The sequence below is a fragment of the Rhinoraja longicauda genome, chromosome 1 (genome assembly GCF_053455715.1).
Source record: "Rhinoraja longicauda isolate Sanriku21f chromosome 1, sRhiLon1.1, whole genome shotgun sequence".
NCBI lineage: Eukaryota > Metazoa > Chordata > Chondrichthyes > Rajiformes > Arhynchobatidae > Rhinoraja > Rhinoraja longicauda.
The window spans coordinates 64,299,273-64,323,836 of NC_135953.1; the positions used below are offsets into that span (position 1 = coordinate 64,299,273).

General features: G+C 44.7%; 2 protein-coding genes across 2 annotated transcripts in view; one reads left to right on the forward strand and one right to left on the reverse strand.

Annotated features, from left to right (window-relative positions):
- The window catches only part of gabrb1 (gamma-aminobutyric acid type A receptor subunit beta1), a 239,246-nt gene that overhangs the window by 214,307 nt on the left and 375 nt on the right, over positions 1-24,564 (reverse strand). Inside the window, exons 2-4 of the mRNA XM_078398989.1 lie at positions 23,971-24,052; positions 23,773-23,864; positions 23,479-23,546 (exon numbers count right to left, since the gene is read on the reverse strand). Of these exons, the coding sequence (XP_078255115.1) occupies positions 23,479-23,546; positions 23,773-23,864; positions 23,971-24,052 (242 nt within the window). The remainder of the gene's footprint in view (positions 1-23,478; positions 23,547-23,772; positions 23,865-23,970; positions 24,053-24,564) is intronic.
- Positions 23,805-24,564, forward strand: part of LOC144593409 (gamma-aminobutyric acid receptor subunit alpha-4-like) — a 40,263-nt gene continuing 39,503 nt past the window's right edge. Inside the window, exon 1 of the mRNA XM_078398965.1 lies at positions 23,805-24,225. The gene's annotated coding sequence lies outside the window, so the exon portion shown is untranslated. The remainder of the gene's footprint in view (positions 24,226-24,564) is intronic.

Sequence of the window (24,564 nt, forward strand, 5' to 3'; positions counted from 1 at the left end):
AATCAAGTATGATTGTGCTTAATGTACAGTGGGATTGTCACTGAACTGTATGGAAAATAAGAATTGCACTGTACTCAGGTACATGTAACAATAAAGTACCATTGAACCATTGAACCACTTTGTATATTTTGTTTGTTAACCTGCATTTGCAGTTCTTTGCTTCTGCAAGGATACATCAACACCTAATTAAAAAATAATGTTTCGTGTTGGTAAAACATTCTGAATTGCAAAACAGAATTTTGTCTGCATAACCAAAAGCAAGCCAAGAACGATAACGGGTATGTGAACCCACTGTCGGGATGATGGCTTTGTGAACAGGAAGCGTTCTACTGCAATGTGATTTATGAATAATGCTCAATAGAAATGGCTGATTATTGTCATTGGATTCACTCAAAGTGTCAAAAAATGATATTCTGCTCCAGGAGAAGTGATTTTAACCTTATGCAAATGTTAGAAACTGAGCAGGAGTAATCCTGAATAACTCTCTTGCTGTCCCATCTGCATCCCCCATCTTAATTTATATCCTGCACGGGTGCACACCACAAATAGGTCAGTTTTGTTTAGTTTAATTTATTGTCACATGTACCAAGGGGCAGTGAAAAGTTTTTGTTGTGTGTTAATCAGTCGGTGGAAAGACAATACATGATTACATCGAGCCATCCACATTGTACAGATACATGATAAGAAATGCCGCTGTTGGAGTAGAGATTTACAAGAGTGGAGCGATTGTAATGCGTGATTGGACATCCATCTGTGCCCACCGCACAAAAAGTTACCCGGCTTGGGCACCATCTTGGATACCATATGGTAGCAGGACAGCGCATAATGAAGCTAATGATGCTCAAAGAAATAAATTTGGAATTATTTAAAATAAAGATGTTTCCACCTTAGAACCCCACCTTTCCGTGATCAGAGTCATTGACATTCCTTCTTGCTCACAGCTTTCAAGGGAAACAAATAACCATCTTTAAACCCTTCCCTCGGTCTACCTGTCCTTCTGTGTACAGAAGGCACCATTCCTTTACTATCGAGCAACAGTGGCCTTTTAATGTCCATGAAATAAAATAGTTGGCTGCCAATGAGGGGGAAACTTCAGCTCATGTTCCATATCCAGTGAGTGGTATTGAAATGGAGAAATGTAGGCACAAGAGACAGCACGTGCTGGAATCTGGAGCAAACAAAAGGGGAGAACTGCTGGAGGAACCCAGCGGGTTACCCTTCTCTTCCCCAACTGGCTCTATCTGCCAATCAACTACTTGTATAAAACACAACAGTACAGGACAGGAACATGCCCTTCGTCCCACAGCATCTGTGCAGAACATGATACTAAAATCAAATCTTATATGCGTGCACGTAATCCATATCGCTCCATTTCCTGCATATCCACGTGCCTATCTAAAAGTCTCATGAATGCCTTTATCGAAAAGAGTCATGGAGTCATAGAGTGATACAGTGTGGAAACAGGCCCTTTGGCCCAAGTTGCCCACACCGGCCAACATGTCCCGGCTATACTAGTTCTACCTGCCTGCACATGGTCCACAAGAGGGAGATTTATAATCTGATTGAATGGTACCAGAACCACGATCTTGCTCTCAACGAGACCAAGGAACTAATTTTTGGCTTCAGGAAGGGAGAGCCGAGGATCCATGGATCTGTCTTCATGGAAGAGATGGAGATGGAGAGCCTTAATGACTTCAAATTTTTGGGTGTGCATATCTCTGTCGGTCTGTCCTGGACCCCAAATCACAAAGAAAGCTCATCAATGCCTCGACTTCCTGAGAAGATTGGGAAAAGACAGTATGTTATTGAATACTTTATCAAACTTCTCAGGATTACAGTAGAGCATACTAACTGGATGAATCATTGCCTGGTTCAGTAACTCGAATGTTCAGGATCGAAGGATGTTGCACTGAGTGCTAGAATTGCCTGGTCCATCATGGGTACTGACTTCCCAAATGGAGACACAAGGAACTGCAGGTGCTGCAATCTTGACCAAAACACAAAGTGCTGAAGTAACTCAACAGCTCAGCCAAGAGGCAATGGACAGGCAATGTTTATGTTTGGGAAGAAGGATCCAAAGTGACCCAAAACATCACCTATACATTCCCTCCTCAGATGCAGCCTGACCCGCTGAGTTACTCCAACACTCTGCGTTTTAGAAGGAAGCAATCTGTCCAGAAAGATCCCCTGTTTGCTCTGTTCAGAGCTCTCGAGACGTTGGAGCGAACAATCTGGGAGAGAGGTGTGGCCCACTGCCTGCCAGTCACAGCACACCTGCTCCAAGGTAACAGTTGCTGATTGATGAGTCAGCCAACCCACGAATCCCCTGCTAAACCAGAGCTTTTCATTCTCATCTCCCTTTCAGACATCATCAGCTATCAGTGCGTGGGCATGAAAACTGGAAGTGTGGAACCCAGCACAGACATTTCACCTCTGGCTTGTTTTCTGGAGTGCCTACTTTGTCTGCTCCGTAGCCTTACATAAAACCCAGTAATGGAGCTGCTTTGAAAAACATCCCACATCTTCATTGAAACGGCAGGTTCAACAAAAATCTAGCATATCTTCAAGAGTCTCCTTCCCAAAGGCAATAATCTTGCTGCCCATTTTAGCAATTTTGGCAGTACTCCCAGCAGTTGATGGTGCCATAATAATGCTTCATTCAAACTGCTTTTCAATCTATTGAAGTTAACATAATAGAGAGAAAGCAAGCAAGGCTGGCGTGGGACCAGTGAGGAAGGTGGCACGGTGCGAAAAAAGAATGGGAAGCTTGATAGTTTCAGACTTGCCATTTATCTGCTCCCTGATCAACCAATTTAAATGTTAAGTTTTAAAAGCTGGAATAGTTTCTTTATTGGCCGAGAATATATGAACATAGGTAAAAGAAATGGGAAGAAGCCTCACAGCTCCTGAACCCCGAGGCTGATCCACTGTCTCAGGTTCACTTTCCTGGCCACTTTTCCAGCGCGTAGAATGTTTATGTCTCTATCGCATTTCACAAAGTGATCTCTGGACCGATAACATCCTCCAGAGTGAAAATATATTTCTACATCCCCTCTCCAACCCTTCTTCTAATTATTTTAAATGTATGCCCTCTCTTTCCTATCTTTCTGTCTTGGAGAAATAGGTCCTCTTTCTAGAGCAGTCACAATGTTATACATCTCAATGAAATCCATGCTCAACCTCCACTGCTCCAAACAAAAACAACCTGAGCTTATCCAAACTTTCCTCAAAGCTGCAGGTTTCCAGTTCTGACAGCAGTTTCTCAAATCCCCTTTTCACTTATTGTGATGTAAGCTACAAACTAACATTTTAAATATATTTAGAAATAACCAATCCCTCAATATTATATGGAAAGTGGCACAGTGCACACAATGAATAGGCGGATTTTACTTTGTGCAGTCTTACAAATATGAATGTTTTTCACCTTGCACTATATCTCTTTGCATTATCTTCCTCAAACACGTATTCCAATAGTGATTGTCTGGAGACTATTTCACTTTGAGAAACCTAATAGTATCTGCAGTCAATATCCACACGCTTGACATTTTAAGAAGACTCCGTAAGCTGCTCGGCATAAGGTCACTAAACGCGGCATCCCACAACTTGTTTGTGATCACCACAGCATGAGATTCGACATCCTATTTACGAATGTTTCTCAAAATTATTTGTAAGCTTCAAACACATGAAGTCAGCCTCAGCGTGAAGGGCTACGGTGACGCAGTTTGTAGCAGGCACTGTAGTTCAGCTCAGGTCGAGTACGCTGCCGGCTGAAAAATGCCAGAGGCTGCCAGTGACCATTGACCTGTTGCTCTAAGACCCCACCCACCGCCACGTCTGAGGCGTCCACCGTCAGGGCCGTGGGGGCAGAGGAGCGGGGTTGCACGAGCATGGTGGCGTTGGCGAGGGCCAGCTTGACCGCATCAAAGGCCGCCTCGGCAGCTGTGGACCAGTCCAACTCAGCGGGATTACCCGCGAGGCATTGAAAAAGGGGGCGCATGATCCGAGCTGCCGCAGGCACGAACCGGTGATAAAAATTCACCATGCCCACGAATTCCTGCAAGCCCTTGATGGTGGTAGGGCGGGGAAAAGAGCGGACGGCGTCCACCTTAGCGGGCAAGGGAGTGGCACCGGCCGGTGTGACCCGGTGACCCAGGAAATCCACCGCGGACAGGCCGAACTGGCATTTGGACGGGTGGAGGATCAGGCCGTGGTCCTGCAGCCTCTGGAACACCGTGCGAAGGTGGACCAGGTGCTCTGGGACCGAACGACTAGCAACCAGGATGTCGTCGAGATAAATAAACACAAAAGACAATCCGCGACCCACATGATCCATGAGACGTTGGAATGCCTGAGCCGCATTTTTGAGACCGAACGGCATGCGCAACCACTCAAATAAACCAAACGGAGTAATCGTAGCCGTCTTGGGAATGTCCGGTGGGTGGATGGGGATCTGATGATATCCCCGCACCAAATCGATCTTCGAGAACACCGTAGCGCCCTCGAGGCTGGCTGAGAAGTCATGTATGTGAGGGATCGGATAGAGGTCAGCCGTGGTGGCAGCGTAAAGACGCCGGTAATCCCCGCATGGTCTCCACCCCCCAGATGCTTTGGAGACCATATGCAAGGGGGAGGCCCACGGGTTGTCTGAAGGACGAACAATCCCCAGCCTTTCCAAATTCAGGACCTCCTCCCGAGCCATGGCCAGCTTGTCGGGAGGCAGGCGCCGAGCCCGGGCGAATACAGGCGGCCCCTCGGTAGGGATGAAGTGGACGACACCGTGCTTAGCGGAAGGGGCATCGAACCGTTGTATGAGGAGCTCCGGGAAGTCGGCGAGGACCGCAGCGAACTGATCGGGAGCCGTGGTGATGGCCCGGATCGACAGGCAGGGTAGGGTGGTGGGGAGAGGAGTAGCAGGCTCCACGCTGTTAGCCGAGGGTTGCAGGCCCTTCCCGCGGACGTCTGCGACCAACGAAAAAGCCCAGAGGAAATCCGCGCCCAGGATGGCCTGGCCCACGTCGGCAAGGATGAAATCCCAATGGTAGGTCTCGGACCCGAAGGACAGGGACATGGCCCTCTTGCCGTAGGTGCGGATGGGACTGCCGTTGACCGCAATGAGGGACGGACCTTTCCTACCTGCTCGAACTTCGCAGCCGTAGGGAGGCACGATGCTAACGACAGCTCCCGTATCGACCAGGAAAACGGTGCCGGTACCTCGATCCATGACGTAGAGGCGGCGATTGCGGCCGATCGAGACTGCCTCTATGTTCGATCGGCCGAGGCATTTCCCGAAAAGGTACACGGGGCCCTGCAATTTCGGGCTTCACCGCCCCACCGCTTGTGGAAAAAACACCAGTTGCGCCTGTGCGACTCTGTTGCCTGGGCCCGCTGCAAAATGGCGGGTGCTGCAGCTCAGTCTTGGCGGGCTTTTTGAAAAAAGGCGGCCGATGCGCCGCCATCTTGGCTGCGCGGCCGGTCGCTCCTAGGCCTTGAAACCCGATTTACCGAGTCGTCTCCCGTCGAGTCCTCCGTTACGAGCGCGTCAGCCTTCTCCGCGAACGCCACCGGGAGTTCGAAGGAGACGTCCGCCAAAACTAACCTGATGTCCCGGGGCAATTTCTCCCGGAATGCCGCTTCGAACATCATGCAAGGTTGGTGCTCACCGATCAAGGTTAACATTTCGGTCATCAGGACAGATGGTAGCCGATCCCCTAGCTCTGGTAAATGCAGGAGCTTCAGAGCCCGCTGGTTTTGGCTAAAACCAAAAGTCCTCAGCAGGAGCTTCTTGAGCCCCTCGTATTTCTCGGTTTGGGGGGGGCTGGTCAGGTACCGTCCAACCCGCGCGGCCACCTCGGGCGGAAGGCCGCTTACCAAGTGGTAGAACTTATCTTGGTCCTCCGAGACTTTCTTGAGGTGAAACTGGGCCTCTGCCTGCACGAACCACAGGTGCGGTTGGTGGGCCCAGAACGGGGGCAGGTGAACGCCGACCGCGTTCAACTGCCCACTGCTCGCTCCTTCTTGCGACATGTTCTTGTGGTCGTTGATCATGTCGGGGTCACCAATGTGGCGAGTCTGGAAGCGGATGTGTGTTGCAGGCAGAGTTTATTGCATGGGCAAACCTCCGTGACAATCGCAACAATCAAAACTGTGGACAACCAACAAAACGTCTTCATCAGACGGAGTTCAACACTAGACTGCTTGTCCCTCCCGCGCTGGCACACCGCGTGACATTGCTAGCCAATCCGAGGGTTCGAACTCTCCCAGCCAATCCCTATGTCCCTACAGTACGTTATATAAAATGGCAGGCTCCGTCTTTTCAGGTATGTAACAATAACGAACCGCAGATTCTGCTTTGCACCAGAGAAAGATTCAGAGTGTTGGGGTAGCTCAGCAGGGTCAGGCAGCATCTCTGGAGAACAACAGTAACAGGATCATTCCGAGTCAGCATGGATTTACGAAGGGGAAATCATGCTTGACAAATCTACTGGAATTTTTTGAGGATGTAACTAGGAAAATTGACAGGGGAGAGTCAGTGGATGTGGTGTACCTCGACTTTCAGAAAGCCTTCGACAAGGTCCCACATAGGAGATTAGTGGACAAAATTAGGGCACATGGTATTGGGGGTAGGGTACTGACATGGATAGAAAATTGGTTGACAGACAGAAAGCAAAGAGTGGGGATAAATGGGTCCCTTTCGGAATGGCAGGCAGTGACCAGTGGGGTACCGCAAGGTTCGGTGCTGGGACCCCAGCTATTTACGATATACATTAATGACTTAGACGAAGGGATTAAAAGTACCATTAGCAAATTTGCAGATGATACTAAGCTGGGGGGTAGTGTGAATTGTGAGGAAGATGCAATAAGGCTGCAGGGTGACTTGGACAGGTTGTGTGAGTGGGCGGATACATGGCAGATGCAGTTTAATGTAGATAAGTGTGAGGTTATTCACTTTGGAAGTAAGAATAGAAAGGCAGATTATTATCTGAATCGTGTCAAGTTAGGAGGAGGGGGAGTTCAACGAGATCTGGGTGTCCTAGTGCATCAGTCAATGAAAGGAAGCATGCAGGTACAGCAGGCAGTGAAGAAAGCCAATGGAATGTTGGCCTTCATAACAAGAGGAGTTGAGTATAGGAGCAAAGAGGTCCTTCTACAGTTGTACCGGGCCCTGGTGAGACCGCACCTGGAGTACTGTGTGCAGTTTTGGTCTCCAAATTTGAGGAAGGATATTCTTGCTATGGAGGGCGTGCAGCGTAGGTTCACTAGGTTAATTCCCGGAATGGCGGGAGTGTCGTATGTTGAAAGGCTGGAGCGATTGGGCTTGTATACACTGGAATTTAGAAGGATGAGGGGGGGATCTTATTGAAACATATAAGATAATTAGGGGATTGGACACATTAGAGGCAGGAAACATGTTCCCAATGTTGGGGGAGTCCAGAACAAGGGGCCACAGTTTAAGAATAAGGGAGATGAGGAAGAACGGAGATGAGGACGAACTTTTTCAGTCAGAGAGTGGTGAAGGTGTGGAATTCTCTGCCTCAGAAGGCTGTGGAGGCCAGTTCGTTGGATGCTTTCAAGAGAGAGCTGGATAGAGCTCTTAAGGATAGCGGAGAGAGGGGGTATGGGGAGAAGGCAGGAACGGGGTACTGATTGAGAGTGATCAGCCATGATCGCATTGAATGGCGGTGCTGGCTCGAAGGGCTGAATGGCCTACTCCTGCACCTATTGTCTATTGTCTATTGTTTATTGTCAAGTATAGGTGACGTTTTGAGTAGGGACCCTTCCAGACTGATTGCAGAGGGGGTAGGAAAGAAAGCTGGAAGGGAGGAGGGGCTGACTCCCTGACTTCCAGCTTGCTTTCCCGCTCCCCCTGCAATCAGTCTGAAGAAGGGTCCCGATGAAATGTCTTCTATCCATGTTCTCCCGAGATGGTGCCTGACTTGCTGAGTTACTCCAGTACTTTGTGTCTTTCCTCCGTCTTTTCAGGCACAGTTTTGATGTTTTCAAGATTAAAGAACTGCACATTCAGCATCAAACATAGATGCAAACCACATGGAATTAAGTAACAATTTGGAAACAAGCCTTTCATCCAAACACACCTCCATATCTTGATCTTATATTTATCCAAATTCTACATGAGTTGGTTGGGAGTATAACCCAGGTCTCCAGTTTAGCGGGTGGGATCTTGCACTCAAGAGAGAACACTGTGTCCCTCTCAGCCCTTGACGCCATCGAGTGCCTGCCGACCAAGGATGAGTTAGATGGTGAGCCGGCGGTAGAAGAGCTCAGCAAGGCCATTGACAGCCTGGCCTCAGGCAAGGCCCCAGGCAGCGGGGATTACCCCTGACCTGATCAAGCACTGCAAGACTACCTTACTGCTTCCTTTGCATGAAGTTCGCTGCCTGGGACAAGATACAGAGGCACCGCCTGTCATCACCATCGACGACTACGAACTCGATGCCGTCCATCAGTTCATGTACCTCGGCTCCACCTTCACCGACAACCTCTCCTTGGACACAGAGATTGACAAGAGGATCGGGAAGGCAGCTACAACTCTCGCTCGCCTCACAACTCGAGTGTGGACCAATCTAAAGCTGACAGTGAAGACAAAGATAGCAGTCTCCAACGCCTGTGTCAACAGCACTCTGCTGTACGGCAGTGAGACATGGACTACATATGTCAGACAGGAGAGATGACTCAACACCTTCCACCTTAGAAGCATCCACCGTATCCTGGGTATATCCTGGCAAGACAGAGTGTCCAACACCAAGATTCTGTCTCGCGCTGGCCTTCCGAGTATGTACACTCTACTCAGGCAGCGCAGGCTGCAGTGGCTGGGCCATGTCCACCGCATGGAGGATGGCCATATTACAAAAGACATCCTCTATGGAGAGCTAACATCTGGGAGGAGAACCATCGGCCGCCCCCAGCTACGTTACAAGGATGTCTGCAAGAGAGATTTGAAGGCGCTCGACATCGACGTGGAGACCTGGGAGAGCCTTGCAGCTGACTGTACAAGGTGGAGAGGTACCATGAACCAACATCTCAAAACGGGGGGGGGGAGAAACTGATGAACGCAGCGGCAGAAAAGCGGGCACGCAGAAAGGAGCGCAGCAACTTCAACAGACCAGAGTCCACACACAAATGTGACCTTTGCGACGGAGACTGTCACTCCCGCATTGGTCTCTTCAGCCACAAGCGACGCTGTTCTAGCCGAGGTGTGGAGCAAGCAGCCAACTAGGATGCATCACCCATGGTCAGCCATGACCGAGGGTGCCTAAGAAAGAACATGAGATGGTTGGGAATTTAACCCAGGTCCCCAGTTTAGCAGGTGGGATCTAGCACTGGATCACCAAGGAACTAGGCAATAATGCTACACTACTAATGACAACTCAGTCTAACTCAAAAATAATATGTGCTGAAAACGTAACACTTGCTCACTAAGTTTGACTGGACAGAAAGTGCATTTGGCATGTGAGATAAACCAAGCTGTGAGATATCAGAATGAGGACATGTCATAAAAAGTAACATTAACAAATTTGCAGATGACACAAAGCTGGATGGCAGTGTGAATTGTGAGGAGGATGCCATGAGGATGTAGGGTGACTTGGACAGGTTGTGTGAGTGGGCAGATGCATGGCAGATGCAGTTTAATGTGGATAAATGTGAGGTTATCTTCTTTGGTGGTAAGAACAGGAAGGCAGATTATTATCTGAATGGTGTCAAGTTAGGAAAAGGGGAAGTACAAAGAGATCTGGGTGTCCTTGTTCATCAGTCACTGAAAGTAAGCATGCAGGTACAGCAGGCTGTGCAGTTGAGTATAGGAGCAAAGAGGTCCTTCTGCAGTTGTTAAGGGTCTTAGTGAGACCACGCCTGGAGTACTGTGTGCGGTTTTGGTCTCCAAATTTGAGGGAGGACATTCTTGCTATTGAGGGAATGCAGTGTAGGTTCACTAGGTTAATTCCCGGAATGGCGGGAATGTCGTATGTTGAAAGATTGGAGCGACTGGGCTTGTATACACTGGAATTTAGAAGGATGAGAGGGGATCTTATTGAAACATATAAGATTATTAAGGGATTGGACACTAGGAGGAAGGAAATATGTTCCCAATGTTGGGGGAGTCCAGGACCAGGGGCCACAGTTTAAGAATAAGGGGTAGACCATTTAGAACGGAGACGAGGAAAAGCTTTTTCACTCAGAGAGTTGTAAATCTGTGGAATTCTCTGCCTCAGAAGGCAGTGGAGGCCAATTCTCTGGATGCTTTCAACGGAGAGTTAGGTAGAGCTCTTAAGGATAACGGAGTCAGAGGGTATGGGGAGAGGGCAGGAAAGAGGTACTGATTGTGGATGATCAGCCATGATCACATTGAATGTGATCAACAAATCTGAAGAAGGGTCTTGACCCGAAACATCACCCATTCCTTCTCTCCTGAGATGCTGCCTGACCTGCTGAGTTACTCCAGCATTTTGTGAAATAAATACCTTTGATATGTACCAGCATCTGCAGTTATTTTCTTACTTTGAATGGCGGTGCTGGCTCGAAGGGCCGAATGGCCTACTCCTTGTCTATTAAAAGAAAGAAATTCCATGGATCCTCAAAATATTTCCCATTCTCCTTCCTGAGCTGGATGACAAGCCAGACCATTATTTTTAGGCCAGATTTCAAATCTTCAGTTGCTCTACTTGATTTTCCATGTTGATCAGAGCAAATTTAACTGGAATTGGTACAAGGAATGAATTGGGAAAGTTAGTTTCAAGAGAGAGTTAGAGTTAGCTCTTCGAGCTAAGGGAATCAAGGGAGATGGGGAAAAAGCAGTAACGGGGTACTGATTTTAGATGATCAGCCATGATCATATTGAATGGCAGTGCTGGCTCAAAGGGCCGAATGGCCTACTTCTGCACCTATTTTCAATGTTTCTATGTTTCTTATAAGGCAAAATATTTACTGTGATCTGCAGTGAGCATTTTTAGAGTAACTAATTAAATCAACCTTCTGAAACATGCAGTGAAGAATCCCAACTAATTACATCTCTTTAAAGATGTTATTCAACTTAATTATTTTAACAAATACTATATAGAATGACAACAGCTGTTGCATTACCTTGGGTTGTTTTCGATTATACGCTCTATGAAATTGGATGAATTACTATTAATTAGGGAAGCTTATCTCTTTTGAAATATGCTCTTTGCTGTTCCAATAAAGAGTACAGTAGAGAGAGAAAAAGCAACCAGGATATTTGTAATTAGCCATACATTTGTGTCCATTACATTTTGAAATAACAAAAGGCAAGGGAACAAAACATTACCCAATATAAATATTTAAGCACCTAGATATTAAATTTGCACTCTGTATCTTTTCATTTGCACTACCTAGTGCACTCGAGTTTGACCTGATTGTATTTATGTATAGTGTTATCTGATCTGATTGGATAGCATGCAAAACAAAGCATTCACTGTACCTCGGTACACGTGGCAATAATAATCCAAAACCTAAACCTTAACCTTGAGAATACCCTTGGAAAGAAAAGAATTCTGAAACCATTTCATTAACCTCAACTCTGAAATGGTATGATTTTCTGCAAAATTCTGACCAGATAAATGTTGCACAGTTTGTCAGTTTTCATACTTTTTAATGATCAAACATTTGAATTTCCATCAGAGCAGATAGTTTGCATTGTCCTGATCTGCGATCAATGTGAGATCACAACAAGAGGTGTGGGTTGACAAGGGATTTTGCAAAAGAAAAACTTAATGAATGATACAGAGTTCAGGTGAGGTATTAGATGATGAAAAACCATGTGACTCCTCTCCAATTAATTATCCTATTTGACTATTAACAATGGCAACTGGCAACTCCAATGTAATGCTATCATTCTGTGTGGGTTTGGGTGTGATGGTGGGAATGGGCGGCATGAAAAAAGGAATGAAAATTTAAAGAGTAGTACTTTAAAAATATTAAAATCATTGTAAACTTCAGGGAAACAGCAGATAAAGTAGGAAATATTTTGCAGATCTGAGATATCAGGGCTTTACGCATAAATTTAGTTTAGTTTTGTTTAGAGATACAGCATGGAAACAGGCCCTTTGGCCCACCGAGTCGCGCCGACCAACTATCCCTACACACTAACACTATCCTACACACACTAGGGACAATTCACAATTTTACCAAGCCAATTAGCCTACAATCCTGTAAAATATGCTTACATCGACATTTGGTGCAGGCAGTGTAATTCTTTGCTAATATTTAAATGTTAAGGGGAAATATTAAGTGTGTGACTGTTGCAATTTACTTGGTTGTAGCTGCACTTGTGCTTGGTTCCCCATTTAGCAGTAGATATCTTAAACCATGATGCATTGGACTAGTTAGTCTCTTGCCTCAGCAGCTGTCGACCATTGTGATCAGACTGTAATCAAAATACAGTCATGATTGTTTCAATTCAACCCTCGGGTTCTTTGCTTGTTTGCAAGACATTAGGCACACTGCAATTTGTAAGAGTGACTAGAAAAGGGTGGACCGGTTGGGCCCAAACCTCTCCTGCATTGGTCTAGCACCCTCCCTTCCCCCATGCCCCACCTCCCCCCTTCCCCTCCCCCCCCACTCCCCCCTCCCCTCCCCCCTCCACTCATCCACTCACTCACTCCATCCCCCCTCAACCCCCCTTCTCCCCCCCTACTCCTCTCACCCACTCCATCCCCCCTCAACCCCCCTTATCCCCCCCCCTCTCCTCCCCCCCACCTCCTTGGCCCTTTGCACCATTGCAAAGTCGAAATATCGTAAATCGAAGCATCGTAAGTCAGGGAGCATCTGTATTAGATCAACGGGGCCCAACTGCGCAGGCGCGGACCCGTTGGGTTCCCATTGTGATGTTGAACACAGAGGTATTACTGTGCAGGCGCGGCTGACAGGCAGGGAAAGTGGAAAAGGGATTTATGAAAGTTTAAAAAGTGATTTTTAAAGTTTAAAAAATGAATAACTTTTAAAATATAACAACCATTTGAACCGCAGGCCAATGGTGAGTAAGGTGGGCCTAAAATTGTTGCGCTATCGTGTACCGTTTTGGCTGTATTTCGGGTACGCACAAACAAAGTGACAAATGTACAAGATTATATATAGATAGATATGAATCTCTGAACTTGAGATAAATCTCCAGAGTAAGACCATTAATCTGTTTTGACACGCATTGACACTACATGCTATTTTGAATGGCACTGGCTTAAGCAACTCACATCCAAGGAGCTCAGTGGAAAGTCTGGATGCAAAAGTGCAAACTTTATGCTCTGGCAGTCTCTTCTTAGTTGCCTCGCAAACAGAAATACAATTGCTCATGAATATAGTGCACAACAGAAAGGGCAAGAATATTTGATGAGAGTCCTTTTTCCCTTAGGTAAGGATAAAATATCTTTACTTGAATATAATACCTTGCCTCTATACATGAGAAATATTAAAGGAACCACTATAACCTTTTAGAAAAACATGGTTTTAACAGGAATGAACCAAAACTGGATTCACATAAACATCAGAAAAGAAAAGATTTATGCCAAAGAACCACTCACAAATAAGTGAAATATTAATATTTAGCATATAACAGATATAGGGTAAAGGTCCATCACGGTTATTGACCTCTGACCATCAAAGAGAATCTACAGGCAGTTTCAAGGTGGCAGCTGATATCAAAGACTTGCACCTCCCTGACTACACTTTTATCTGACTGTTATCATCGGGAATAAGGTAGAGAAGCCTGAGAACCATTACCCCCAAGTTCAAGAACTGCTTCTTCCCATCAACTATCAGGCTCTTGAACCATCCTGCACAACCCTTACTCAGCGCCAAACTACTATGGACTTTGTAATAAGTTGCACAATGTACTTTGGCTTGCATTATTGCGGTTTATACAATTGATATTTTATTGTATTATCATTTATTGTGCATTTATTGTTGGATTGTATTAACGTGCCTTTAAAAGCTGCAGCAAGAAATAATGCAATTGTTCTGTTCCCAGTACATATGACAATTAAACATCCTTGACCCTTGCCTCTAAGACTTTAGCTTGGCTAATAACCCAGCTCCTTTAACAGATTGGTTTGTATTGTAGCTATAGTTAATAAAATAAAAAGTGCATCAACGTAAAGTATTATTTATTCATTTGATTCATAATTCAGTTGATAGCATCCTTGATCTGACATAGAAAGTCATGTATTCAAATCCCACTTCCAAGTATTGAATGCATAGTTTTAACTGACATTTAGAGCAGAACTGAGAATCCCGCTGCTAAGAAGTTGAGTACTTGTTAAGGAGAGGGTTAAAAATCTTTTGGTATTATTGGACATTTTTGCTACCAACTATAATCCCATAACAAGTACGGCTAACTAGTCATTCATTTGTTTGTTGCTTGCAGAACCTTGCTTTGTACAATTAGCTGGCTCATTGCCTTCCATAACCAACTCTCACTGGACTTTATTAATGTATATTTAAAACAATTTGAAATATATTATTTGGTATGTAATAACACAAAATATGAATGCAAATCTTTTTGTTCTTTCAACGTCCTTATTAAAAACAAAATCAAAGGACGCTCAGCAAGAATATGTCATATCTACAGAAGGCCTTCAGTAAAATAGACACCACAGGCAAAATCCATGAAAATACATCATGTTTTTCAAACAGAGGCAATAAAAGAAAAATCACATCCCCAAACAATGATAAATCATCAAAGCAAGCAAACTCCTTAAATATCAATTCACACTCCATACTATAATAGTGGTATAAATCAGCAAGTTTACTTCAAAATTATGCACTGTGCTCTATATTCAAAAAACTTGGTGTGTTTTCAGAACTCATGACAGAAAGACAATCTATTTTGTCAAAGCTTGAGTCAAATAAAAATTATTTGTTTCAACTCTTTCCTCTTGATGATATTTCTCCATCGCTAATTTGCCTTTATGTCTAATATAAATTCTTAATATGGAGCTGCAGAAGCTGGTTTACCAAGAAAAGGCACAAAATGCTGAAGTAACTTGACGGGTCAGGAGAACGTGGATATGTGATGTTTCAGGTTGAGACTCTTCTTCAGCTGTACTGTAGGGGTTGGGAGAAACAACCCCCAACCCCCATGAGTGGAAGGGCAGGACAAAGCATGGCAGCTCATAGGTGAACACAGGCGAGGGATGTTTTTGATAACCAGATGGCTGGACAAAGGCTAGAGATGAACTCACACGAGGTGAGAGATAAAGGGATTAAAGAATCAAGAATTGAAGAAAATATAGAAACATACAAACACAGAAAATAGGTGCAGGAGAAGGCCATTTGGCCCTTCGAGCCAGCACCACCATTCATTGTGATCATGGCTGATCATCCACAATCAGTAACCTGTGCCTGCCTTCTCCCCGTATCCCTTGATTCCACTAGCCCCTAGAGCTCTATCTAACTCTCTTTTAAATTCATCCAGTGAATTGACCTCCACTACCTCCTGTGGCAGAGAATTCCACAAATTCACAACTCTCTGGGTGAAAAAGTTTCTTCTCACCTCAGTTTTAAATGGCCACCCCTTTATTCTAAGACTGTGGCCCCTGGTTCTGGATTCCCCCAACATTGGGAACATTTTTCCTGCATCTAGCTTGTCCAGTCCTTTTATAATTTTATATGTTTCTATAAGATCCCCTCTCATCGTTCTAAACTCCAGTGAATACAAGCCCAGTCTTTCCAATCTTTCCTCATATGACAGTCCCGCCATCCCGGGGATTAACCTCGTGAACCTACACTGCACTGCCTCAATAACAAGGATGTCCTTCCTCAAATTTGGAGACCAAAACTGCACACAATACTCCAGACGCGGTCTCACCCTATACAACTGCAGAAGGACCTCTTTACTCCTATACTCAAATCTTCTTGTTATGTAGGCCAACATGCCATTAGCTTTCTTCACTGCCTGCTGTACCTGCACGCTTACTTTCAGTGACTGGTGTACAAGAACACCAAGGTCTCCTTACACTTCCCCTTTACCTAATCTGACACCATTGAGATAATAATCTGCCTCCTTGTTTTTGCCTTCAAAGTGGATAACCTCACATTTATCTACATTATACTGCATCTGCCATGCATCTGCCCACTCACTCAACCTGTCCAAGTCACCCTGCAACCTCCTAACATCCTCTTCGCAGTTCACACTGCCACCCAGCTTTGTGTCACCTGCAAACTTGCTGGTGTTACTTCTAATTCCATCATCCAAATCATTAATATATATTGTAAATAGTTGCGGCCCCAGCACCGATCCTTGCGGAACTCCACTCGCCATTGCCTGCCATTCTGAAAAGGACCCGTTTATTCCTACTCTTTGCTTCCTGTCTGGCAACCAATTCTCTATCCATGTCAATACCCTACCCCCAATACCATGTGCTCTAATTTTGCTCACCAATCTCCCGTGTGGATCTTATCAAAGGCTTTCTGAAAGTCTAGATACACTACATCCACTGGCTCTCCTTTTTCCACTTTACTTATCACATCCTCAAAAAATCCCAGAAGATTCGTCAGGCAGGATTTCCCCTTCGTAAATCCATGCTGACTTGGCTCAATCCTTTTACTGCTATCTAAATGTGCCGTTAATAATTTAATAATTGACCAGCATCTTCCCCACCACCGATGTCAGGCTAACTGGTCTAATTCCCCGTTTTCTCTCTCGCTCCTTTCTTGAAAAGTAGGATAACATTAGCTATCCTCTAAGCCACAGGAACTGACCCTGAATCTATAGAACATTGGAAAATGATCACCAATGCGTCCACAATTTCGAGAGCCACCTCCTTGAGTACCCTGGGGTGCAGACCATGAGGCCCTGGGATTTAGCAGCATTCAGTCCCATCAGTCTACCCAATACTATTTCTCGCCTAATGCATATTTCTTTCATTTCCTCTGTCTCCCTAGATCCTCTGTCCACCAGTATATCTGGGAGATTGTTTGTGTCTTCCTTAGTGAAGACAGATCCGAAGTAATCCCAATCCCCTGGCTTCCCGCTACTCTTTGCTATGTTATACATCTTTTCTGTTAGTTTATTCCATCCCTAACCTCCCTTGTCAGCCACAGTTGCCTCTTACTCCCCTTAGAATTTTTCTTCCTCTTTGGAATGAAATGATCCTGCATCTTCTGGATTATGCCCAGAAATTCCTGCCATTGCTGTTCCACTGTCATTCTTTCTAGGATCCTTTTCAATTCGATCTTGGCCAACTCCTCTCTCATGTCTTCATAGTCCCCTTTGTTCAACTGCCTGATTTAACCTTCTCCCTCTCAAATTGCAGATTAAAACTAATCATATTATGGTCACTACCTCCAAGTGGTTCCTTTACCTTGAGTTGCCTTATTAAATCTGGTTCATTGGACAACACTAAATCCAGAATTGCCATAACCATAGTGGCATTACCTTTGTTACATGCCAGTTTTAACTCCTGCTGCAATTTACACCCTATATCCAGGCTACTGTTTGGGGGTCTGTAGATAACTCCCATTAGTGCCTTCTTGCCTTTACAATTCCTCAACTCTATCCACAGTGATTCTACATCGTCAGTCCTAATGTCACCCCTCGCAAGGGACTGAATTTCATCCCTCACCAACAGAGCTACCCCACCTCCTCTGCCCACCTGCCTGTCCTTTCTATAGGACGGAAAACCCTGAATATTCAGTTCCAGTCCTGATCCTCCTGCAGCTACTCTCTGTAATCCCCACAATGTCATATCTACCAATCTCTAACTGAGCCTCAAGCTCATCCACTTTACTTCTTACAATTCACGCATTCATATATAATACTTTTACGAGTTGTTTAGGAATACAGATGGTGGGGAGGGGAGGGAAAGATAAATGCGAGGTCAGCCAGGCCTCAGGGGGGAGGATGAGGGATGGGGGGGGGTAAATGGTGGGGGTTTATGGGAGAGAAAGGGGTGACTGTTGGAGAATTCAATGTGTAAGAAGGAACTGCAGATGCTGGCTTATACCAAAGCCAGTTGGAAGAAGGGTCTCGACCCGAAACGAGACCTGTTCCTTTCCTCCAGAGATGCTGCCTGACCCGCTGAGTTATTCCAGCATTTTGTGCCTATCTTTGGAGAATTCATTGTTCTTCAACTCAATCTATGGGGCATGTAGTTTAATAAATTGACTAATCTATTGAAATATTTTGTTGTAGCACATCTTGTCTATCCAAAGTTCTGCCTTGTTGCAAACTGATATTTGGAAAAGTAATAATGACAAAACAAGATGTTAAAACTGAATTGCTGTCTGTTTACAAACATCATCCAGTGATAACAGCAAAGTCAAGAACTTGAATCAGTATGAAGGATATAAGAAGACAAATCGATTACCTTTTGAATAAACACTGGGAAATATGAAGCCACTGATTAGATGCCGATTTTGAACGTTCATTATGGATGCATGTAAATATAGATTTTCAGTCTGAACAGCCACTTTCGGAATTAGTAGAGATTTTTCATACGAAATGTTTGCACAATGTAAGAAGCTTACTTACTTACAGCTATTCCTCAATTTACTAAAATAGATGTATTCCTGGAAAATGTTACATGCTGCAAGATTTTCTATAACCATAAACAGTTACACCAATGTTTTGATAATATTTTAGCAAAAATATTGCACATGGAACGTTTGTAAAACAGGAAATTTCAAACTGTCAAATATAAGCACTTTATATTTAAGATATGAGTTGCTCATAAGGGCAGCACAGTGTCACATCGGTAGAGTTGCCACTTTACTGTGCCAGAGACCCGGGTTCGATCCTGACTACGGGGGACATCTGTATGGAATTTTTAAAGTTCTCTGCATGATCTGGTGTGTTTTCTCCAGGTGCTCTGGTTTTCCCCCACACGCCAAAGACGTACAGATTTGTAGGTTAATTGGTTTTGGTAAAAAACAATTGTAAATTGTCTCTAGTGTGTAGGATAGTGCTTGTGTACGGTGTGATCGCTGGTCAATGCGGACTTGTTGAGCCAAAGGGCCTGTTTCCATGCTGTATCTTTAAAGTAAAGTCTGAAGTAAATGATCAATATCGGTGCATACGGTACACAAATTCTACAAACTCTCAAGGTTTACCAACTTGTGGATGAACCATTTTTTGTTCACGTTTGTCTTCAAAGCTGCCTTTTCTAACATGCAAATTTTAGATTTGCGCTATGTAATCTTTTAAAATAATGATTACCTTCCAACAAAGAAATGGAAAACTTTAAACCAATGAGTTCCACTCAAAAGATGGAACTGCCAAGGGTAAAGCATGAAATTTGGCAAGTTTTAGTTGAGGTTTTTTTCAGATTAAGTATGCAAAGGGCCAATAGGAGAAAGGAATTTGCTCTTCCTCTCAAATGTATTGCTAATTTCACCCTCTGTCATAGAGTCATAGTGTTATACTGTGTGGAAACAGGGTATTTGGCCCAACTTGGCCACACCCACCAACATGCCCCATCTACACTAGTCCCACCTGCCTGCGTTCAGCCCATATCCCTCTGAACTTATCCTATTCACGTATCTGTCTAAATGTTCCTTAAACATTGTGTGTAGTACCTGCCTCCTCCAGCACCTCATTCCATACACCCACCACCTTTTGTGTAAAAAAGTTACCCTTCAGATTCCTATTAAATCATTCCCCCCCCACCTTAAATGTATGTCCTCTGGTTCTTGTTTCCTCTACTCTGAGCAAAAGACTGTGCATTTACCGTATCTATTCCTCTCATAATTTTGTACACCTCTATAAGATCACCCGTCATCCTCCTGCGCTTCAAGGAATAAAGTCCTAACCTGCTCAACCTCTCCCTCGAGTCTTGGCAACATCCTTGGGAGGGAGGGAGGGAGGGAGGGAGGGAGGGAGGGAGGGAGGGGAAGGGGGAGGGGGAGGAGGAGGGGGGTGCATGGAGGGGGTGGAGGGAGTGGGGAGGGAGGGGGAGGCAGTGGGAAGGGGGAGAAGGGGGAGGAGGGGTGAAGGGGAAGATGGGGGGGGAGGGAGGGAGGGAGGGAGGGGGAGGGGGGGAGGAGAGGGTGCTGCACCAATGCAGGAGAGGTTTGGGCCCAATGGGTCCACTTGGTCTAGTGTATTTCTATTTTCTGGCTTCTCTGAAATATTTTCTTGTTACGAACATGATTTATAATGTTATTCTGGTTTTCTGTGTTTCTGCCATTAATTTGTTGTGTGATAATGTGCTGAATTTAAGGATCTCAAGAATATTTCTCGCAAAGCAATTCTTTTCCGAAACTGGTTGAATTCTTAAAAGCAATTGCAAATTTTGGTACCAAAACAAATTATTCAATCTTACAGCAAACAAGGTTTCTGATGGGGCAACTATACAATTATATGGAGACACAAGGACTGCAGCTGGTGGAACCTTAAGCAAAAAACAAAGTGCTGGAGGAACTCAGCTGGTGAGGCAGCATCTGTGGAGGGAAATGGACAAGACGACATTTTCAGGTCACCACCTATCTTCAGTTCCAGGGCATGTTTGGGAGGGTCTGAAAATGGGACCCGACCCAAAATATTGTCTGCCCACTTCTGTCCACAGATGCTGCCTTAGCCGACAAGTTCCTCAGCTCTTTTTACTTCACAGTTTTATGGTTTCTTAACCTATTTTCACACTTTAATCTATTTTTTAAGCAGCACAACAGCTTAAAAGTGGCAAAGTTGACCAAGCATGAATTTGCAGGATAGCATGTAGGTTCCTAAAATTAGATAACTGAAAACAATCACAGACTTAAAATAACTTCCATGGGAGCATAAATGGCACATTGTGATTATTCCTACTTGTTAATTATGAGCATTGAGTCCTAATGTCATTCAATTTATGGTTTAGAAGTTTAAGTTTAGAAATAAATAAATATTCTCAACCTAGGATACTTTGGTTACATTGGATCTTATCATTGGTCTAACACGATGGTTTAGATGATAAGAAAAAAAATATCAATACACATGCTGATAACGATGTATACAGAAAAAAACGTAGGGTCCAAGTTCATAGCTCCCTGAAAGTGAGAACACAAAGAGATAGAGGGGTAAAGAAGGTGCATGATGTGCTTGCCTTCATTGGTCTGGGTATTGAGTACAAGAGTCAGGGAGTCAGGCTGAACCTTTATAGGAGTTGGGTTAGGCTTCATTTGGGGTATTGTATGCAGTTCTCGTCACTTCATCACAGGAAGGGTGTGAAAGGTTTGGAGAGGGTGCAGAAGACTTTACCAGAATGCTGCCTGGATTAGAGGGTATACCTACAAGGGTATCCATCGTCCTCCATAAAATACAAGGAAAATCGAAGTGGCCTTATAGGAAATGTTTGTTACCTCATTTGCCTCTAGTTATGACTTTGTAGCCTTGCTTACTTTTATTCATAAAATCATAGATTCATCCAGAACGGAAACAGGCCCTTTGGATGCAACTTGTCCTGGCACCAGCCTCTCCATGCTAATCCCGTGTTAGGCCTGCATTCCTCTATGTCTTTCCTATACCTGTCCAAATGTTTTTTAAACACTGAAATTGTATATGGCTGTGTCCTTAAATTTCTTTTTCATTATTCTAATCTTTAACTTACTTACCTTACAGAAGTTACAGCCACAATATCTCCTCTCCGTGCAAGCGTTCTCCTACGCCAATTCATCCTAGATCTGAGAAGCATCTCCCACCCACCTCACACCATTCCACTACTCCCACACCCCTTACCCCTCGCCCCACCCCAGCCTCTTCTGTTTCTCTTCAGGAAATCTCCAGGTTTTTAAATTCAATCACTGTTCATCAATTCTATTTTCTTTTACTTGATCAGCTTGTGTCGAAGCAGAACTCTGGACCACGAGTTGCCTCTCTCAATAGGTATTCCATAGTTACAGGAGGAAGAATTGGTTAGAGAGTGGATTGAGCTCTTTGCACGATAAAAATGTACTGCCCTTTTGCTTTGTGAGAAATTCCAGGCAAATTTGAGAAAATGGACAAAATGTTCATTTAGAACAACATCGAGGTATTTTGCCCACTAAAAGGGGATGTTACTTTAGTTGTTGTGTGCTGCACTGAAAGTCAAGTCAATACCTAGGTCGCCCCCAGGCCAATGCAGAACAAGCTGCCAAGGAGAGGAGGAGGAACATGGGGTGTGAAGAGTGAATACAGTGCCCCCCTCCCCCCGTGCCTCTGGACAGTCCTTCCACCCCACCCCTGACATCGCTGCCATTTGATACCGAGTCCGCACCGACCAGCGATCCGCGCACATTAACAGTACCCTACACACACTAGGGATAATTTACACTTACACCAAGGGAGGAAACCGAAAATCTCGGAGGAAACGTTCACGGAGAGAACATACAAACTCCGTACAGACAGCGCCCGTAGTCGGGATCGAACTGGCGCAGAAAGCGCTGTAAGGCAGCAACTCTACCGTGGCCAGGTAACGTTTCTACCATGACTGGTCTCACGGCACTGTGAAGCGTGGGCTGATCAGAAGGCATAATCGATCTGAACAAAGGATCAGTGAAAGGAGCACCAGTGAATCATTTTCCATAATTCTGACCATTGGAACCTAAGGCTAGAGATAATGTGTGCGCAGTGTAGACTCTTTAATGGCCAGTTCAGTGTAGATCTCTGCTCAATTACAATGAGTGAACAGAAAAGGTGATAGTTTGCGCCCAAAAGACCCAAATTCTGCTGACAGCGGAGGAAAGGTGCACCACAATACCAGTGACGCCATTTGATGCCGGGATGCGTGGTCAATGTAGGCCTTGCTGAGGAGAATCAAGCACAGAAGTACCTGGGCCAACTGTATGATGGATTAACGAGAGCAGCACCTATGCAGTGAATGGTTGCGCTCTGGGGAGTCACCTCAAAGTTACCTTAAGACATGACCTGCATACTTAAACGTGCGCAAGTGAGTCCAATTTCTCGGCCAACATATTGTCAATGTAGACTTTCATTTTGGAGATAGAAGGATTGTCAGTCTACATCAGATCCCCTTTGTAATTGTGATGCACGATATTCCAGAGATTTGCCTAAGTGTGTTATCTGTAACAGCGCCGCTTGCACTTATGGGCAATTGGTAATTGGAAACAGGACCTCGATTCATCCCTAACATTAAAACCCAAATCATAATAAACATGTTCTGAGGACGATTTGTCAACAACATTGATACGCAGTAAATCATTACAATCAGCAGATGGCGGTATTATACATTATTGGAAATTAAACGCTTTTTCACAATTATTCTCAATTTTAGTAGATTTAGGCAGGGAAGTAACACCTACTCAAGAGTAACATTTATCGATATGGCTGTTGTTCCCGTTGTAGTAACAAACTCATGTGATCACCCACCCACCCACCCCCCCTCCGAAATAAATGAAGTCACCAGTAAACCGAAACACTTACTCTGCCAACATCGTTATTCTGCAAGCGTTACAGTCTTACGCATATAGAACAGACATGTAGCATTAAGCAAACCTGCAGATGTAGTGTTCATTCGCACAGACCGGTATTTAAAGTGCACTCACCATATTGACTTCAGAGACCATGTCTATGCTGGCAATGTCTATGCTCATACCAACGTCCACAGGGAGACCTTGAGGTAAACAACACATTATCTGCTTGTGATATTGCAACCCACTTTTTTGTTTAAAACAACATTGTTGTACATCGCCACGGGCAGCAGATAATGCACAGCTGCAGTTATTCTTTATTATGGATATGCAGTCAGCCTTGTTTACTAGGCTACTGACTGGTGGAAAAATAGGGGAGCTGCACACACACATATATACATGGAACTACACCAAGAGGAGATGATTTACCTCCGAAATCTGGTCTTAATCGAATGTCATATCCTTTCAGCAAGTTATCCACGGTTTCTTTCACGTACGACATGTTGCTGGACTCATTTACTCTGAGGGAAAAATGTGAATTTCATTCAGGATCGCACCAAATGTGAATCAGAGACAGAGAGAAATAAAATACACAATGGCAAAGAATGGTAAGAGATTGGAGCTCACCTCTGGGCATAGCAGACCATGGCCACCAGCACGGGCAGCGACAGAATCCCGAAGCATCCTCTGTCTTGGACTCTCCACATTCCTAACTTTGAATATAGAAGGGGCTTAGAGCGAAGATTCAAGGAATGCAACTTAGTCCAAGGCTGTACAATAATTCCGAGGCGCAACGCATGCGCGTAGCTTGCACAACATCAAATAGACTGCTGTGGGAACAACTTCCCTTGCAAAAATAGTCAAACGATCAGATCCTTAAAGGTATTTCTCTCTCTCTCTCTCTCTCTCTCTCTCTCTCTCTCTCTCTCTCTCTCTCTCTCTCTCTCTCTCCCTCCCTCTCTCAAATGATTACAGGGATGCTATTATGCTAATTGATCGCACGGTCTCAGATCGCTGTTAGCTACAACGTGTCTCGGGTTTGCATTAAGGTGATGTGCATGGATTAGAAGGTGGAATGACATTTCTAAACAGTGCCTCGGCTGCATCTAATGAACCCTTTCCCGAAGTCAGCCTACTACCCGATGGCAACGTGCAGAATATTAAAGCGTCACTTGTAAAGAGCGCTTCAAACTCTGGGCTACTGCTCAGCTCCCAAATTCA